The 20,289-nt window shown below is 46.7% G+C and overlaps 2 protein-coding genes across 3 annotated transcripts in view; both read right to left on the reverse strand.

Annotated features, from left to right (window-relative positions):
* The window catches only part of LOC143793496 (uncharacterized), a 606,170-nt gene that overhangs the window by 337,738 nt on the left and 248,143 nt on the right, over positions 1–20,289 (reverse strand). The window lies entirely within an intron of this gene.
* The window catches only part of LOC143793559 (uncharacterized), a 62,494-nt gene continuing 44,034 nt past the window's right edge, over positions 1,830–20,289 (reverse strand). The window contains exon 9 of the mRNA XM_077280628.1: positions 1,830–4,294. Coding sequence (XP_077136743.1) covers positions 3,438–4,294 — 857 coding nt within the window. The 3' untranslated portion in view covers positions 1,830–3,437. The remainder of the gene's footprint in view (positions 4,295–20,289) is intronic.

A 20,289-nucleotide genomic window follows, 5' to 3' on the forward strand; every position in this document is an offset into this window, starting at 1 on the left:
TTCTTTCGCATCACTCTCCCATACAGCTTCTCCTTGTGCAAAGTGCGTTGTATAGTTGACCGATGAACAGTGACACCATCTCCAGCAAGTTGATGCTGCAGATCTCTGGAGGTGGCCTGAGGATTGTCCTTGACTGATCTTACTATTCTTCTTCTCTGCCTTTCTGATGTTTTTCTTGGCCTGCCACTTCTGGCCTTAACAAGAACTGTACCTGTGTTCTTCCATTTCCTTACTATGCTCCTCACAGTGGAAAATGACAGATTAAATCTCTGAGACAGCTTTTTGTATCCTTCCCCCGAACAACTATGTTGAATAATCTTTGTTTTCAGATCATTTGACAGTTGTTTTGAGGAGCCCATGATGCCACTCTTCGGAGGAGATTCAAACAGGAGAACAACTTGCAAGTGGCCACTTTAAGTAGCTTTTCTCATGATTGCATACACCTAGCTATGAAGTCCAAAGCTCAATGAGGTTACAAAACCAAAAAAAGTGCTTTAGTAAGTCAGTAAAAAGTAGGTAGGAGTATTTAAAACAAGAAAATGATAAGGGTGCCCATACTTATGCACCTGTCAAATTTTGTTTGAATGCAGATTGAACATTTTCTGTTAGTACAATAAACCTCATTTCAAGGCAGAAACATTACTGTGTCCAACAGTTATTAGATATATGAAACTGAAATAGCTGTTGCAAAAAAAAAAATAATTTATAAAACATTAAGCTTAAGATTAATAGGGGTGCCCAAACTTTTTCATATGACTGTATATGTGGTATTATAGTTCTGTGTCACTTTTTCCTCTTGAGTGTTTATTTTAAGACTATCCAATAAAGGTTATATTTGTATCTATGGCCATGTGAGGGCTTGTTTTTTTGTGAAACGAGTTGCACTTTTGAACGACATCATTGGTTTTAGCATGTCGTGTACTAGAAAACGGGAAAAAAAATTCCAATTGCGGTGAAATTGCAAAAAAAAGTGCAATCCCATACTTGATTTTTGTTTGGCTTTTTTACTAGGTTCACTAAATGCTAAAACTGACCTTTCATTATGATTCTCCAGGTCATTACGAGTTCATAGACACCAAACATGTCTAGGTTCTCTTTTATCGAAGTGTTGAAAACAAATTCCAAACTTTGCTAACAAAATAAATAAATAAATTTCCGATACCTGTAGCGTCTCCATTTTTTGTGATCTGGGGAGTGTTTAACGATCAGGTTAATCCTTTTTTTTATTGATAGATCGAGCGATTCTGAACGCGGCAATACTAAATATGTGTAGGTTTGATTTTTTTTTTTATTGTTTTATTTTGAATGGGGCGAAAGGGGGGTGATTTAAACTTTTATATATTTTTTTTTCACTTTTGCCATGCTTCAATAGCCTCCATGGGAGGCTAGAATCTGGCACAACTGGATTGGCTCACCTACATAGCAGCGATCATTAAATCGCTGCTATGCAGCTGAATTGCAGGCTTGCTATGAGCGCCGACCACAGGGTGGCGCTCAGAGCAGGCCGGCATCAGTAACCATAGAGGTCTCGAGGACATCTATGGTTACTATCCTGACGCATCGCTGACCCCCGTTCATGTGTGATGCGCTTATTTCTGGCCCGAAGCGCCGGTTAAATGCCGCTGTCAGCGTTTGACAGCGGCATTTAACTGGTCAATAGCGGTGGGTGAATCACGATTTCACCCGTCGCTATTGCGGGCACATGTCAGCTGTTCAAAACAGCTGACATGTCCCGGCTTTGATGCGGGCTCACCGCCCGAGCCCGCATCAAAGCGGGGGTTCTGACTTCGGACGTACTATCCCGTCCGAGGTCAGAAAGGGGCTAAACATTTCCCATTTATTATCTGTATTCTTATTTCTGAGGACATTGTCCCAGTCAACTAGATGAAGGGCATCTCTAAGCTGGTCAAACTTTGCCTTCCTAAAGTTCAGTGTTTTTGTGACTCCCTGACAAATCCCCCTAGCAAAAGACAAGTGACATTGTACAATATTGTGTTCGCTATTTCCTAGATGCCCAACGACCTGCAGATTTGTTATTCTGTCAGGTGTATTAGATAGTATTAAGTCTAAAAGTGCTGCTCCTCTGGTTGGAATCTACACCAATTGAATTTTTCTTGGTTATTTGCAAAACCTGTTGCATTTATGGGATTCGCAGGTCTCTGTTTCCCAGTTAACAGGGCCGGCCCGAGAGATTACGGTGCCTTAGGCGAAACTATTTTGTTGGGCCCCTACTACTTTTAACATACCTCCCAACTTTTGAAGATGGGAAAGAGGGACAAAGTTTGCAAATTTTAGGCCACGCCTCTGACCACACCAATTCATAACTAGCCACACCCAAATCCACGTCCCAACCACACCCATTTAGCACTGCTGATCACACTGTTTCATAAGGAATTATAAACAAAAAAAATATGGCCACACAGTGCTCCATACTGTATAATGGCTACACATGATGCTCCATACTGTATAATGGCCACACATGATGCTCCATACTGTAAAATGGCCACACATGATGCTCCATACTGTATAATGGCCACACATGATGCTCCATACTGTATATTGGCCGCACATGATACTTCATACCGTATAATGGCCACACATAGCTACTCCTACACACGTGGCTGCGCTCTGTACACACGCGGCTCCGCTCCGTACACATTTAGCTCTGCTCCATACACCTTATACAAACACGACTCCGCTCCATACACCTCATACACACGGCTCCGCTCCGCACATCTCATACACACACGGCTCCGCTCCGTACACCTCATACACATTCAGCTCCGCTCCATACACCTTTTGCCTTTTGAAAAGATTTTTTATAATTTTTTCTATTTTTTCTCTGGCGCCCCCTTAGGGTCAGCGCCCTAGACGGCCGCCTAGTTTGCCTATACGTTCGGGCCGACCCTGCCAGTTAATATCTGGGTAGTTAAAGTCCCCCATAACAAGGACCTCATAATGAATGGGTTGCAGCTTCATCTTCAAAAAGAGAAAGAAGATAGATGGTGCATTATGTAACCAACTTGTTCATTCCAGGCCTAGAAGACTTGGTGCGGTCGTTAAAAATCAAGGAGGACATACAAAATGATAGATGTAGAAGCTTTTGATGTGGGGTGTACTCATTTTTTAATCAACTAATTTGTGTAAACCTAAAGATTTTGTAATGAAAGTTATATTAACCTAACTTACAAGTTTTGATTACAAAAAATGTGCCATGAAACTCAGTGTTGGCAACATTTTAGAAATTGTTCTTGTGTTCAGTGAGATATTGATAAAAATCTTACCGATCAAAGGGGTGTACTCATTTATGCTGAGCAATGTTTATTAAAATTTATAAAACACAGAACATAATTACCATTTCTTTCCTGTAAGCCTTTTCTCCTGTTTTACAAGATATGATTTCTGTATGAAAAATTTCCACCATTCTGAACAAGCTTCTATGTGTGACTTCTCTCGTGGCTCCTAAGACTTGATTTTTTTGCAAAGCATTTCTCACAGCGTGAACATGAATACGGCTTCTCTCCTGTGTGAATTCTCTGATGTTTAATAAGATTCCCTTTAACATTGAATGACCTCCCACATTCTGAACATGAAAACGGCTTTTCTCCTGTGTGGATTCTTTGATGTCTAATAAGACTCGCTTTATCTGTAAAACATTTCACACATTCTGAACATGAAAATGGCTTCTCTCCTGTATGAATTCTCTGATGTTTAATTAGACTCCCTTTAACCGTGAAAGACTTCCAACACAGTGAACATGAAAATGTATTTTCTCCTGTGTGAACTTTCTGATGTCTAATAAGATTTCCTTTAGTTGTAAAGCATTTCCCACATTCTGAACAGGAGTATGGAGTCTCACATGTATGATTTTTCTGATGTGTAAAAAGATTCCATTTATCTGTGAAGGCCTTCCCACATTCCGAACATGAAAATGGCTTTTCTCCTGTGTGAGTTCTCTCATGTATCACAAATTTTGATTTATACGTAAAGCATTTCCCACATTCTGAACAGGAGTATGGCTTCTCTCCTTTGAGCTTTGTTTGTGTTAAAATATCTATGCTTCCAGTAAGCTGCTTGTCACACTGAAATCTTGTATCCACTTTGTCACCTGGAATTGTGGTAACAATGTGAGATTGCTCAGGAGAGGGTTCCTCATGATTAGGAGGATTATAAGAAAATGAAGTTCTGTGAAGTCCAGGAGGTCCAAGAAGGGTAATGAGGTTTTCTCCATTAGAGTGCTTCCCTATATCTTCTTTACAACTTAGTGATAACCAGTTATTCTCACAAGGATTTCCTATAAGTATAAAGATAGACTGGATGTGATTTTTTTTCGATAGCACAAAAGGGATTTCTAATTTCTATTATGGAGCTCACAATGAAAACCCTCGTCAGTAAAAGTACCAGTAATAAGGAAGACATCTACATGCCATAACATTAACACAACGACAGGTAAAATGAATAACACAAACTGGTGACATTTATACTTAGGTAGGAAAAAAGGATCATCCCCGCGCTGCCGCAAGAAGAATTCCAAAAATTGTAGAGGTTTCAACGTGGTTTATTCTACGCGTTTCAGAGTTCAGGTGACCCCTTCATCAGGACATACCACAAATATTGTACATGAGTTATAGGTATACAGGGTTTAAGTACACGTCAGCATTTGCAAGCGACGCCCAATGGATCAGATAACACCCAGTGTCAGAGTTCAAGCTGATCAGGAAGTTCACATGACAAGATTAAAAATCATCAGATAAATACAAATTGATATTTTACACATTTAGCCTTATTTTTGTTTATAGGATAACAAAAATTGAAAAAAGAAGAAAAAAAAAAAAAAAAAAAAAAAAAAAAAAAAAAAGAAACACGGTCTCACTGAGTGGAACGAACCAAACTCACATGGAAAAATGAAACAAATTCAGAGGTGAAGGCATTTATTTACTTTGAGCTACTGAGCTGGAAGGATAGACTCTTGGAGAACACAGGTTGCCAGTGTTGAACCATAGTTAAAATACTTTTTATTAATAAATATTAAAATAGTTTTTTTTATATTAAAAGTGGAAATGTGTTTGTCAAATTAGTTGGGAGTATGTCATACCACAAAAAGAAGTAATTAAGAAACGGGGAGTTAAAACACTGGAGCATACACCAAATGAGGATCACTTCACTAGGAGTGAGAGAAAATGGACACATCTGATCAATTCATGGAGAGTCCAGAGGACAAATGCTCCCCCAGTCATATGGAATAAAGCTGACGGGTTCAAGCGCCAGCAGAGCGCAAAAAAGGGCTTCGGCTTCCCAGAAAGGCACAGAAACGTAATGATTAGACGAAGAAGCACATAGACATAATAATAAATAAATATATATATATATATATATATATATATATATATATATATATATATATATATATATATATATATATATATATATATATATATATATATATATACACACATACACAGTGGGGCAAAAAAGTATTTAGTCAGTCAGCAATAGTGCAAGTTCAAACACTTAAAAAGATGAGAGGCGTCTGTAATTTACATCATAGGTAGACCTCAACTATGGGAGACAAACTGAGAAAAAAAAATCCAGTAAATCACATTGTCTGTTTTTTTGATCATTTTATTTGCATTTTATGGTGGAAAATAAGTATTTGGTCAGAAACAAAATTTCATCTCAATACTTTGTAATATATCCTTTGTTGGCAATGACAGAGGTCAAACGTTTTCTGTAAGTCTTCACAAGGTTGCCACACACTGTTGTTGGTATGTTGGCCCATTCCTCCATGCAGATCATCTCTAGAGCAGTGATGTTTTTGGCTTTTCGCTTGGCAACACGGACTTTCAACTCCCTCCAAAGGTTTTCTATAGGGTTGAGATCTGGAGACTGGCTAGGCCACTCCAGGACCTTGAAATGCTTCTTACGAAGCCACTCCTTCGTTGCCCTGGCGGTGTGCTTTGGATCATTGTCATGTTGAAAGACCCAGCCACGTTTCAACTTCAATGCCCTTGCTGATGGAAGGAGGTTTGCACTCAAAATCTCACGATACATGGCCCCATTCATTCTTTCATGTACCCGGATCAGTCGTCCTGGCCCCTTTGCAGAGAAACAGCTCCAAAGCATGATGTTTCCACCACCATGCTTTACAGTAGGTATGGTGTTTGATGGATGCAACTCAGTATTCTTTTTCCTCCAAACACGACAAGTTGTGTTTCTACCAAACAGTTCCAGTTTGGTTTCATCAGACCATAAGACATTCTCCCAAAACTCCTCTGGATCATCCAAATGCTCTCTAGCAAACTTCAGACGGGCCCGGACATGTACTGGCTTAAGCAGTGGGACACGTCTGGCACTGCAGGATCTGAGTCCATGGTGGCGTAGTGTGTTACTTATGGTAGGCCTTGTTACATTGGTCCCAGCTCTCTGCAGTTCATTCACTAGGTCCCCCCACGTGGTTCTGGGATTTTTGCTCACCGTTCTTGTGATCATTCTGACCCCACGGGGTGGGATTTTGCGTGGAGCCACAGATCGAGGGAGATTATCAGTGGTCTTGTATGTCTTCCATTTTCTAATTTTTGCTCCCACTGTTGATTTCTTCACTACAAGCTGGTTGGCTATTGCAGATTCAGTCTTCCCAGCCTGGTGCAGGGCTACAATTTTGTTTCTGGTGTCCTTTGACAGCTCTTTGGTCTTCACCATAGTGGAGTTTGGGGTCAGACTGTTTGAGGGTGTGCACAGGTGTCTTTTTATACTGATAACAAGTTTAAACAGGTGCCATTACTACAGGTAATGAGTGGAGGAAAGAGGAGACTCTTAAAGAAGAAGTTACAGGTCTGTGAGAGCCAGAAATCTTGATTGTTTGTTTCTGACCAAATACTTATTTTCCACCATAAAATGCAAATAAAATGATAAAAAAACAGACAATGTGATTTACTGGATTTTTTTTTCTCAGTTTGTCTCCCATAGTTGAGGTCTACCTATGATGTAAATTACAGACGCCTCTCATCTTTTTAAGTGGTGGAACTTGCACTATTGCTGACTGACTAAATACTTTTTTGCCCCACTGTGTATATGTATATGTATGTATATATATATATATATATATATATATATATATATATATATATATATATATATATATAAAAAATAGTCAGCCCACATACATTAAAAGCCTGCAAAAATAAAAAATGGTCTCCTTACCCATGACCTTTCTAGGCACTATACCTTGGTACATAATAAAGATTTTAAAGCCGTAAAAAAGGAGATTTTTGTGTACTCACCGTAAAATCTCTTTCTCAGCCTCTAATTGGGGGACACAGGACCATGGGTGTTATGCTGCTGTCCACTAGGAGGCGACACTATGCATAATCTGAAAAAGATTAAACTGTGGCTCCTCCTGTGCAGTATACACCCCTGGACGGCATCAGCCTTCTCCAGTTTTGTGCAAAAGCAGTAGGAGGAACGTAACATGAATAACATAATTATGCCTGTAAGAAGGCAACTATATAACATGAATTACATAATTATGCCTGTAAGAAGGCAACTATGTACGAGCTCAAGAAAACAATATGAGAACTCAACAGTTACAACGGCCCGGAAAGGGCAACAGGGTGGGAGCTGTGTCCCCCAATTAGAGGCTAAGATAAAGAGATTTTACGGTGAGTACACAAAAATCTCCTTTACTCTGTCGCCTCATTGGGGGACACAGGACCATGGGACATCCTAAAGCAGTCCCTGGGTGGGAAGCAATGGACGAATATTGTGCAGACAGGCCCCTATACTTAGGGCACCGCCACCTGCAGGACACATCTACCCAGGCTCGCGTTGGCTGAGGACTGGTATGAACCCTGTAGTATTTAGTAAACGTGTGTAAGCTAGTCCAAGAGGCCGCCTTACACACTTGTTGTGCCGAAGCCTGGTGCCGAATGGCCCATGAGGCCCCCACCGCCCGTGTAGAGTGTGCCGTAATACCGGCTGGAAAAGGAGAATTTCTTAAGGCGGTAGGCCTCTTGTATGGTGGATTTGATCCACCTGGCAAGGGTAGCTTTGGAAGCTGGCAGACCCTTGTGGCCGCCTTCCGGAAGGAGGAAAAGAGAATCAGACCACAGGAAGGACGCAGTCCTAGACACGTATATACGCAATGCCCTGACAAGGTCAAGCGTATGCAGAGCCTTCTCCCCTCTATGAACCGGAACCGGACAAAGGGATGGTAGTAAAATTTCCTCATTGAGGTGGAAGTCGGACACAACCTTTGGAAGGAAGGATGGGACCGTACGAAGAACTACCTTGTCCTGGTGAAAAGCCAGGAAGGGCCGTCTGCAGGAGAGTGCTGTCAGTTCAGACACCCTGCTGTTGTGAATTCCGTTCTTGGGCCCCCTCTTGTGGTTGTGAATGGTACTTTTGTGAGTTCTGCCCTTGGGCTCCCTCTGGTGGTTTCGAGTGGAACTGCTGCTCCTTGAGTTTAGCTGTAGCAGCTGCTGTCACTGATCGTCTCTCCTGGCTTTGCTATTTAACCTGGCTCTGGTCTTCAGTTCATGCCAGCTGTCAATGTTTCAGGGTTGGATTCAGATCTCTTCTTGGATTTCTCCTATGGCCTGTCCATTTCAGCAAAAGATAAGTTTTTGCTAGTTCTTTGGTTGTCCATTTGCTGTGGACTTAATTGCTCTGCTCATGTTATGTTTCATTTTGTCCAGCTTGTCATCATGATATTTTCAGGCTAGCTGGAAGCTCTGGGGAAGCAGATTTGCCTCTCCACACCGTGAGTCGGTGGGGTGCTATCTTTCCTTTGGGGGTTTTCTCTGAGGCAAGATAGCTTTCTGTTTTCCATCTTTAGGGGTAGTTAGTTCTCAGGCTGTGACGAGGTGTCTAGGGAGTGACAGGAACATCCCACGGCTACTGCTAGTGTTGGTGTTAGGATTAGGAACTGCGGTTAGTAAAGATACCACCTCCTCAGAGCTCGTCCCATGTTGCTCTTTAACCACCAGGTCATATCAGTGTTGCTCCTTAACCACCAGGTCATAACAGTACAGCTGGCCAACAATGTGTTGAATGCATCTCCAAAGAGGGAAAAAAAAGTTCTGAGCCATTTTTTTTTCCTTTGCAGCCTGTTTTGTCTTTTTTTTCCCCTTAATCTCTGGGTGGTTCAGGATTCTGGTGCTGACATGGAGGTTCAGGGTCTGTCCTCGCGTGTGGATCAACTCGCTGCAAGGGTACAGAGTATCCAAGATTATGTTGTTCAGACTCCGGTTTTAGAGCCTAGAATTCCTATTCCTGATTTGTTTTCTGGGGATAGATCTACATTTTTGAACTTTAAAAATAACTGTAGATTGTTTTTTGCTCTAAGACCCCGTTCCTCTGGTGACCCCATTCAGCAGGTGAAGATTGTCATTTCTCTGCTGCGTGGAGACCCGCAGGACTGGGCATTCTCCCTTGAGCCAGGGAATCCTGCATTGCTCAATGTAGACGCATTTTTTCAAGCGCTCGGATTGCTGTATGACGAACCTAATTCTGTGGATCAGGCAGAAAAAATCTTGCTGGCTCTGTGTCAGGGTCAAGAAGCAGCAGAAGTATACTGCCAGAAATTTAGAAAGTGGTCTGTGCTCACAAAATGGAATGAGTATGCCCTGGCAGCGATTTTCAGAAAGGGTCTTTCTGAAGCCCTTAAAGATGTTATGGTGGGGTTCCCCATGCCTGCTGGTTTGAACGAATCTATGCCTTTGGCCATTCAGATTGATCGGCTCCTGCGCGAGCGCAAGGTGGTGCACCATATGGCGGTGTTCTCTGGGCTGAGTCCTGAGCCTATGCAATGTGATAGGATTTTGACTAGAGCAGAACGGCAGGAATTCAGACGTCAGAATGTGCTGTGTTTTTACTGTGGTGACTCTACTCATGCTATTTCTGATTGCCCTAAGCGTACTAAGAGGGTCGCTAGGTCTGTTACCATTAGTACTGTACAGCCTAAATTTCTCTTGTCTGTTACCCTGATTTGCTCATTGTCGTCCTTTTCTGTTATGGCATTTGTGGATTCTGGCGCTGCCCTGAACTTAATGGACTTGGAATTTGCCAAACGCTGTGGCTTTTCCTTGGAGCCTTTGCAGAGCCCTATTCCCTTAAGGGGGATTGATGCTACGCCATTGGCCAAGAATAAACCTCAGTACTGGACAGTGGACACAGTTGACCATGTACATGGCTCCAGCACATCAGGAAAATATTCGCTTTTTGGTGTTGCATAATTTGCATGATGTTGTTGTGCTGGGTTTTCCATGGTTACAGGTACATAATCCAGTGCTGGATTGGAAATCTATGTCTGTGACTAGTTGGGGTTGTCAAGGGATACATAGTGATATTCCTTTGATGTCAATTTCCTCTTCCCCCTCTTCTGAAGTTCCTGAGTTTTTGTCGGATTTCCAGGATATATTTGATGAGCCCAAGTCCAGTTCCCTACCTCCTCATAGGGACTGTGATTGTGCTATTAACTTGATTCCTGGCTGTAAGATCCCTAAGGGTCGACTTTTCAATCTGTCTGTGCCAGAGCATGCCGCTATGCGGAGTTATGTAAAGGAGTCTTTGGAGAAGGGGCATATTCGCCCATCTTCGTCACCGTTGGGAGCGGGGTTCTTTTTTGTTGCCAAGAAGGATGGCTCCTTGAGGCCCTGTATAGATTATCGCCTTCTCAATAAGATCACGGTCAAATTCCAATACTCTTTACCTTTGCTTTCTGATTTGTTTGCCAGGATTAAGGGGGCTAGTTGGTTTACCAAGATTGACCTTCGAGGGGCGTATAATCTTGTTCGTATTAAACAGGGTGATGAATGGAAAACAGCATTTAATACGCCCGAAGGCCATTTTGAATACCTTGTGATGCCATTCGGGCTCTCTAATGCTCCATCTGTGTTTCAGTCCTTTATGCATGATATCTTCCGGAATTATCTGGATAAATTCATGATTGTATATTTGGATGATATTTTGGTTTTTTCCGATGATTGGGAGTCTCATGTGAAGCAGGTCAGGATGGTATTTCAGATCCTTCGTGCTAATGCGTTGTTTGTAAAGGGGTCTAAGTACCTCTTTGGAGTTCAGAAGGTTTCTTTTTTGGGTTTCATTTTTTCTCCCTCGGCTACTGAAATGGACCCTGTTAAGGTCCAAGCCATTCATGATTGGACTCAACCCACATCTGTGAAGAGCCTTCAGAAATTTTTGGGCTTTGCTAATTTTTATCGCCGCTTCATTGCTAATTTTTCCAGTGTGGTTAAGCCTCTGACCGATTTGACGAAGAAAGGCGCTGATGTGATGAATTGGTCCTCTGCGGCTGTTGAGGCCTTTCAGGAGCTTAAACGTCATTTTACTTCTGCCCCTGTGTTGCGTCAGCCAGATGTTTCTCTCCCTTTTCAGGTTGAGGTTGACGCTTCTGAGATTGGGGCAGGGGCCGTTTTGTCTCAGAGAAGTTCTGATGGCTCTTTGATGAAACCGTGTGCTTTCTTCTCCAGAAAGTTTTCGCCTGCTGAGCGTAATTATGATATCGGCAATCGGGAGTTGTTGGCTATGAAGTGGGCATTTGAGGAGTGGCGACATTGGCTTGAGGGAGCCAAGCATCGCGTTGTGGTCTTGACCGATCATAAGAATCTGATTTACCTTGAATCTGCCAAGCGGTTGAATCCTAGACAAGCTCGATGGTCTCTGTTTTTCTCCCGTTTTGATTTTGTGGTCTCTTATCTTCCGGGATCTAAGAATGTGAAGGCTGATGCCCTTTCTAGGAGTTTTTTGCCTGATTCTCCGGGAGTCCTTGAGCCGGCTGGTATTCTCAAGGAGGGGGTGATTCTTTCTGCCATCTCCCCTGATTTGCGGTGGGTGCTTCGGGAGTTTCAGGCTGATAAACCTGACCGCTGTCCAGTGGGGAAACTGTTTGTTCCTGATAGATGGACTAGTAAGGTAATTTCTGAGGTTCATTGTTCAGTATTGGCTGGTCATCCTGGGATTTTTGGTACCAGAGATTTGGTTGCTAGGTCCTTTTGGTGGCCTTCCTTGTCGCGGGATGTGCGTTCTTTTGTGCAGTCCTGTGGGACTTGTGCCCGGGCCAAGTCTTGCTGTTCCCATGCTAGTGGATTGCTTTTGCCTTTGCCGGTCCCTGAGAGGCCCTGGACGCATATTTCCATGGATTTTATTTCTGATCTTCCTGTTTCTCAGATATCTGTCATCTGGGTGGTTTGTGACCAGTTTTCTAAGATGGTCCATTTGGTACCTTTGCCTAAGTTGCCTTCCTCCTCTGATTTGGTTCCATTATTTTTTCAGCATGTGGTTCGTTTGCATGGCATTCCAGAGAATATTGTGTCTGACAGAGGTTCCCAGTTTGTTTCTAGGTTTTGGCGGTCCTTTTGTGCTAGAATGGGCATTGATTTGTCTTTTTCTTCAGCATTTCATCCTCAGACAAATGGCCAAACGGAGCGAACCAATCAGACCTTGGAAACCTATTTGAGATGCTTTGTGTCTGCTGATCAGGATGGTTGGGTGACCTTTTTGCCGTTGGCCGAGTTTGCCCTTAATAATCGGGCTAGTTCGGCTACCTTGGTTTCGCCATTCTTTCGTAACTTTGGTTTTCATCCTCGTTTTTCTTCGGGGCAGGTTGAGCCTTCGGACTGTCCTGGTGTGGATTCTGTGGTGGACAGGTTACAGCAGATTTGGACTCATGTGGTGGACAATTTAATGTTGTCTCAAGAAAAGGCTCAAAGTTTTGCTAACCGTCGTCGGTGTGTTGGTCCCCGGCTTCGTGTTGGGGATTTGGTCTGGTTCTCTTCTCGTCATGTTCCTATGAAGGTTTCTTCCCCTAAGTTCAAGCCTCGCTTTATTGGTCCTTATAAGATTTCTGAAATTATTAATCCGGTGTCTTTTCGTTTGGCCCTTCCAGCTTCTTTTTCCATTCATAATGTGTTCCATAGATCTTTGTTGCGGAGATATGTGGTGCCCATGGTTCCCTCCGTTGATCCTCCTGCTCAAGTGTTGGTTGAGGGGGAGTTGGAATATGTGGTGGAGAAGATTTTGGATTCTCGTTTTTCGAGGCGGAAGCTTCAGTATCTGGTCAAGTGGAAGGGTTATGGCCAGGAGAATAATTCTTGGGTTGTTGCCTCCGATATCCATGCGGCCGATTCGTGCTTTTCACTTGGCTCGTCCTGATCGGCCTGGGGGCTCTGGTGAGGGTTCGGTGACCCCTCCTCAAGGGGGGGGGTACTGTTGTGAATTCCGTTCTTGGGCCCCCTCTTGTGGTTGTGAATGGTACTTTTGTGAGTTCTGCCCTTGGGCTCCCTCTGGTGGTTTCGAGTGGAACTGCTGCTCCTTGAGTTTAGCTGTAGCAGCTGCTTTCACTGATCGTCTCTCCTGGCTTTGCTATTTAACCTGGCTCTGGTCTTCAGTTCATGCCAGCTGTCAATGTTTCAGGGTTGGATTCAGATCTCTTCTTGGATTTCTCCTATGGCCTGTCCATTTCAGCAAAAGATAAGTTTTTGCTAGTTCTTTGGTTGTCCATTTGCTGTGGACTTAATTGCTCTGCTCATGTTATGTTTCTTTTTGTCCAGCTTGTCATCATGATATTTTCAGGCTAGCTGGAAGCTCTGGGGAAGCAGATTTGCCTCTCCACACCGTGAGTCGGTGTGGAGATCATTTTTGTAAACTCTGCGTGGATTTTTAGTTTTTAATACTGACCGCACAGTAACCTTTCCTATTCTGTCTATCTAGATTAGTATTGGCCTCCTTTGCTAAATTCTGTTTTCATTTCTGTGTATGTCATTTCCCTCTCTACTCACAGTCAATATTTGTGGGGGGCTATCTTTCCTTTGGGGGTTTTCTCTGAAGCAAGATAGCTTTCTGTTTTCCATCTTTAGGGGTAGTTAGTTCTCAGGCTGTGACGATGTGTCTAGGGAGTGACAGGAACATCCCACGGCTACTGCTAGTGTTGGTGTTAGGATTAGGAACTGCGGTCAGTAAAGATACCACCTCCTCAGAGCTCGTCCCATGTTGCTCTTTAACCACCAGGTCATATCAGTGTTGCTCCTTAACCACCAGGTCATAACACCCTGCATAGCGAGGTGATTGCCACCAGGAAAACCACATTCTGGGAAAGAAGGCGGAGTGGGACCTCCTTAAGGGGTTCGAAGGGTGGTTCCTGCAATGCTGTCAGGACCAGGTTGAGGTCCCACGTTTCTAGTGGTCGTCTGTAGGGGGGAACCAATCAGGAAACCCCCTGAAGGAAAGTCCTTACTTGCAGCTTGGTAGCAATGCGCCTTTGAAAAAGCACTGAGAGGGCTGACACCTGGCTCTTAAGCGAGCCCAATGACAGCCTGGCCTCCAGACCCGATTGGAGAAAACCAAGTACTTTGGGTAGGGAATAAGGGAGTGGGATCTGGCCACGGGATTCGCACCAGGTAAAGAAAGCTTTCCAGGTACGGTAATAAATCTTGGCAGAGGCTGGTTTCCGTGCTCTGATCATGGTTCCAATGACGTCCGTCGAGAGCCCTGCCTGGGTTAGAACCCAGGTCTCAAGGGCCACGCCGTCAAATTGAGAGGCCCTGAGTTCTGGTGGTAGAACGGGCCTTGTGATAGAAGATCGTGGCGGTCGGGGAGACGCCAGGGGGCGTCTGCTGTGAGTTGTATGATGTCGGCGTACCATGTGCGTCTGGCCCAGTCCGGTGCAATTAGGATGGTTGGAACTCCCTCTTGTTTGATCTTCCTCACCACTCTGGATATCAGGGGGAGAGGTGGAAAAATATACAGAAGCTGGAACTGGGTCCAGTCCTGAACCAGAGCGTCTGCTCCGAGCGACCGCGGATCGTGTGTTCTGGCCATGAAGTTGGAGACCTTGGCATTGAAGTGGGATGCCATTAGGTCCACATCCGGGGTCCCCCAGCGGAGACAGATCTGTTGAAAAATTTCGGGATGGAGAGACCACTCTCCCGAGTCTATTCCTTGTCGGCTGAGAAAGTCTGCTTCCCAGTTGTCCACACCCGGAATGTGGACCGCCGAAAGAACCGACCCTGTGTCCTCCGCCCAGCGGAGGATGTGTGACACTTCTCGCATCGCCTGGGTACTGCGGGTCCCCCCTTGGTGATTCACATATGCCACAGCCGTGGCATTGTCCGACTGTATTCTGATGTGAGAGGCTGCCAGTAAGTGATGGGAGGCCCTCAATGCCAGAAGGATGGCACGAATTTCCAGGATGTTGATGGGAATGGTCGCTTCCACTGGGGACCACTTGCCCTGTGGTGTAGGTGCACCGCACCCCAACCCGTCAGGCTTGTGTCGGTGGTCAGAACCTTCCATTGACCTGTGAGAAAGGATTTCCCCTTTGCTAGCGAGGTTGGCTTGAGCCACCAGTGCAGGGACCTCCTGGTTGACAACGTTAGCTGGAACTCCCTGTCGAGGGAAAAGGGATTCTTGTCCCAGGACTTGAGAATGGCTAGTTGGAGAGGTCTGAGGTGAAACTGGGCAAATGGGACAGCTTCTATTGCTGCTGCCATCTTGCGGAGGACTCTCATGGCAAACCGGAGAGATCGAGGGGGTTTGCGGAGGAGGGTGCGAACTGCTAGTCGGAGAGCCAGTGCCTTGTCCTTGGGAAGGAGCACTAGACCCCTGGAGGTGTTGAATAACATTCCCAGGAAGGTCAGGGACTGACTCGGGGTTGGTGATGACTTTTGTAGGTTGATTAACCAGCCCATGCGACAGAGTATCGGTTGTGATTGAGACGCTGAGCTCGCAGTCCTTGAAGGTGGGAGCCTTGATGAGTAGATCGTCCAGGTATGGAACGACTACTATGCCTCTGGAGTGCAGGACGTCCATGGTGGCTGCCATGACCTTGGTGAACACTCTGGGAGCCGTGGCGAGTCCGAAAGGGAGAGCCACGAACTGGTAGTGGTCCTGGCCTATTGCGAACCTGAGAAACCTCTGATGGGCAGGTGCATTGGGTATATGCAGGTATGCGTCTTGTATGTCTATGGAGGCGAGATATTCTCCCTTCTCCATGGATGCAGTGATGGACCAAAGGGACTCCATGCGGAAATGATGGACCCGTACATATTTGTTGAGCTGTTTTAGGTCTAGTATGGGCCGTATGTGCCTCCTTTCTTGGGAACTACGAACAGATTGGAGTAGAACCCTCGGAAGCGGTCGGTCGTGGGTACCGGTACTATGACTCCTGCTTGAAAAAGCGAGGAGACCGCTTGGTGGTAGGCATGAGCCTTGGCTGGCGGTTTTGGGGGGACAGAGAGGAAGAATCGGTCTGGTGGGTTGGAGGTGAAGTCTATTTTGTATCCGGAAGACACTAGTTCCATGACCCACCTGTCTTCTGTAATAGGCAGCCAGACTTGATGAAAGAGCAAAAGTCGGCCGCCTACTGGTGTGGTGTCTTCTGGAGTCCGTGAGTCATGATGAGGAGAAAGTCTGAGATTTTCCTCCTCTGGGCTTAGGCTGGCCTGCTTTTGACTGCCAGGTCTTGTCCGACCTTTGCGTCGATCGTGAGTTGTCCCTGCGTGGGGAACGGTTACGATTTTGTGCTGGACGCGAGACGGACCAGCCGGAGGAATTCCGAAAGGATCGGAATCGAGTTTGGTTACGCTTCTTGTAAGTGCGTTTAGGTTTCAGTTGGGGAAGAGAAGTTCTCTTACCCCCTGTGGCGTTGGATTTCATAGTGTCCAACTGTTCACCGAAAAGTCTCCCACTGAGGTAGGGGAGGTGCGTGAGGGACTTCTTTGAGGCTGCGTCCGCTTTCCATTCCCGCAGCCAGAGGATACGCCGAATCGTGATGGCGTTTGATGCTATCCCCGCTACTCCCCTTGCTGAATCCAGAGCTGCATGGAGCATGTAGTCTGCTACAACTGCTATTTGAACCGCTTGGTCCGACAGCTCAGGAGCGGATGCTTGGAGAGCTTGTAAATTTTTTGCCCAGGCCAGAATGGCCTTGGCAGCCCAAACCGAGGCGAACGCGGGAGCCAGGGATACCCCTGCTGCCTCGAAAATTGAACGAGCCATGCGCGTTCTACCTGCCGGTCTGCTGCGTCCCTGAGGGTTGAGCCATCTGGCAATGAAAGGAGGGTCTGTGCTGCTAGCCTAGAGACTGGGGGGTTCACTTCAGGTGGATCTGTCCATTCCTTGGTGTCCTTCTGTGGGAAGGGGTACCTCGCCTCAAGATATTTGCGATTAGCGAATTTTTTCTCAGGCTGTGAGAGCTGCTTTTTAAGGATCGCCTTAAACTCTGGGTGGTTAGAGAAAACCTTAGGCGGCTTCAGAGGTCCTTCAAAGGAAATCTTATATTCTGGGGCCTCTGGTGGCGGATCAGAAATGTCCAGCACCCGATGGATGGATGAAATTATGTCCTCAACTAGCGCTGTATTGCTAGGAGGGATTGGGATCAGGGACCCCTCCGTTTCTCTGTCTGAGTCAGTCGCAGATGCCTTCCGAATCCTGTGTATCACTGAGGCGTCCCCTGCTGAGTGGGCTGGGGAGGAGGCCTTCTCTGGTCGGGGATTGCGGAGATCTGCATTGTCTGTCCCTGGAATGGGACGGTCTAGATGACCTGGAGCTACGGTGTCTCTCCCTAGAGGGGGATGACCGTGTGCTATGGGATGACGCAGATGGACTTGATCTATGGGTCCGCTTGCGTCCTGACCTAGACGTGGATGTGCCAGGGTCATCTTGTTCCTGAATCAAGCTCTCCCTTTGCTGGGTAACGGTCATAGCCGGGGCATGACCCTGCAGAGCCTGAAGCAAATGTGGAGGTTAGGTTATCTATAGACTGCGTCATAGATTGCGATTTCTGAGTAGCCCATTCCGGCGTGGCATTAGACACCGAGTCATTGGCAGGGACTTCTTGGGGCTCTGACACATTAGTTTGTATACAGTTCTGACAATGCGGGTATGTGCTACTACTGGGGAGAGCGGTCCCGCAGGCTGTGCAGAATGCATAATAGCAGTTCTGCCTGGTTCTCTTGGACCTTGAGCCCGGCATAGTGTACAGAGTGCAGAAGTGCTGTCAGCAGAGGACCTTACAGGGGTATAGAAACCTATAGGGGAGCCTTATAGGTAATATGGATTCACAGCTGAGTAAAAAACCCAGCTGTGATCTTACCCCACCAGTGTGCCCCTAGGTCCAGTGCCGAAGATCCACAGTCCTGTGCCCCCCTGGCTGCCTGGTCCTGGAGACCGGGAGATGCAGGTTTAATCTGCAGCCGAAAATGGCTGCTGAGACAGAGAAGAAAGGAGGAGAAGGGGGCGGAGAGCTGGAAAAAGGCGGCAAGGCTGTGTAAAAAGCCGCCCTTTCTGTCTCGATCCGCCCCCTGTATGACACTGTAGAGTGTCATATTTGTCATCCGGGGGGCCGGCTGGGGGGCGGAGAGGAGGCTGCTGCTTCAGCTAGGCCGAAGCCGGGGCCTAAATTAGATGCCTGAGGCCCAGAAGGGCTCCAGGCCGGCGCGAAAGTCCGGGAGGGGGTCGGATCTGAACCGGACCCCTCCGGATTTAAAGGCAGGATGGCGGTGGGGCTATAAGCGGAAGGGGGAGCCCGGTAGGGGTCTCCCTGAGGCAGTATAGAGCTGGTGCTGCCACAGAGACAGGGGCGCAGGGAGCCCTGTGTCTGTATGTGCCATGCCTGCCTGCACTCCCCCCAGCCCCAACAGGAGCCCGCAGCTGGGCTGGGGTCCCTGGATGCAGGTGCAGTGTGCTGGCCCATTGCTGGGAGCTGTAGAATGCTGCCTGTACAGGCCCTACCTGAGGTGTCTCAACCTAATACCCCCAGAGGGGGATAGGGAGGGTGCTGTTGTCACCTTCAGGGGCCTTTATCCTCGCCTCGACCTCAGCCCAGAAACCAAAAGGAATTGGGGAAGGAGGGGGGGGGGGGGGGGTCTCGACTTCGAACCAGCACCCGAGGGACTGGGGAAGGAGCAACATGGGGAATAGCCATCCCTACTTCAACTGGGCACCCCATAATAGGGGGCCGAGGAAGGAGCCATGCCGGGAGTCTCACAGGAGACCCTCTTTTCTTCATCTGTAATCCCGTCGGAAAAAACGGAGTAAAAATCTTTTAGGTGTGCCTCCTTTGCGACACTAAGCAAAAACTGGAGAAGGATGATGCCGTCCAGGGGTGTATACTGCACAGGAGGAGCCACAGTTAATCTTTTTCAGATTATGCATAGTGTTGCCTCCTAGTGGACAGCAGCATAACACCCATGGTCCTGTGTCCCCCAATGAGGCGACAGAGTAATTAGTCCTATTGATCACATCCCAGCACATGTCCCTAATACAGTCATGAAGCTGAACAGAAAAGGTTTATTGGATTTACAAGCTAGGCAGCCGGAAACCTCATGGTCTTAATGAAATTAAATGAAAGTTTTTATCTGATTTTTGCAGGCTTTTAATGTATGTGGGCTGACTATTTTTTCATATATATATTTTTATGTCTATTTATATACCGTATTTTCCGGCATATAAGACGACTGGGCGTATAAGACGACCCCCCAACTTTTCCAGTTAAAATATAAAATCTTCTTAAAAGTCGGGGGTCTTCTTATACGCCGTATGTCATCTTATAGGGCCGGTGAATATGTGCCTTTTGGCGTGGGGAGTGGTCCCGATGACGAAGAGAGGGGGCGTCTCACAGTAAAGGGTGAGTGGAGTATATCCCCCATTACCTCATTGCGGCAGCGTGGGTTGTCTCTGTGCTGGGAGTGGCAGCTCCTCTTCGTGCCGTGGGTGCTCTGTGCTGTGGGGCGGCGGCGCATCTTCGTGCCGTGGGTGCTGTGGGACGGCGGCGGCGCATCTTCTTGCAGCGTCGGGGCTCCTCCGGCATCTCCTCCAGGCCCGGAGGCACCGTCAGCCCCATTGCTCTGATGCGGTGGCCTCCGGGAAAATGGCCGCTGCTCAGATTCAGATCTCGTCTCCCGAAATCTCGGGAGACGAGATCTGAATCTGAGCAGCGGCCATTTTCCCGGAGGCTGCAATGCGGTGGCCTCCGGGAAAATGGCCGCTGGGGGCGGCGCATGCTCAGATTCAGATCTGAATCTGAGCAGCGGCCATTTTCCCGGAGGTCACCGCATCACAGCACTGGGGCTGCCGGTGCCTCCGGGCCTGGAGGAGATGCCGGAGGAGCCCCGACGCTGCAAGAAGATGCGCCACCGCCGTCCCACAGCACCCACGGCACGAAGATGCGCCGCCACCCCACAGCACAGAGCACCCACGGCACGAAGAGGAGCTGCCGCTCCCAGCACAGAGACCTCCCACGCTGCCGCAATGAGGTAATGGGGGATATACTCCACT

Source organism: Ranitomeya variabilis, chromosome 1 (assembly GCF_051348905.1).
Source record: "Ranitomeya variabilis isolate aRanVar5 chromosome 1, aRanVar5.hap1, whole genome shotgun sequence".
Classification (NCBI taxonomy): Eukaryota; Metazoa; Chordata; class Amphibia; order Anura; family Dendrobatidae; genus Ranitomeya; species Ranitomeya variabilis.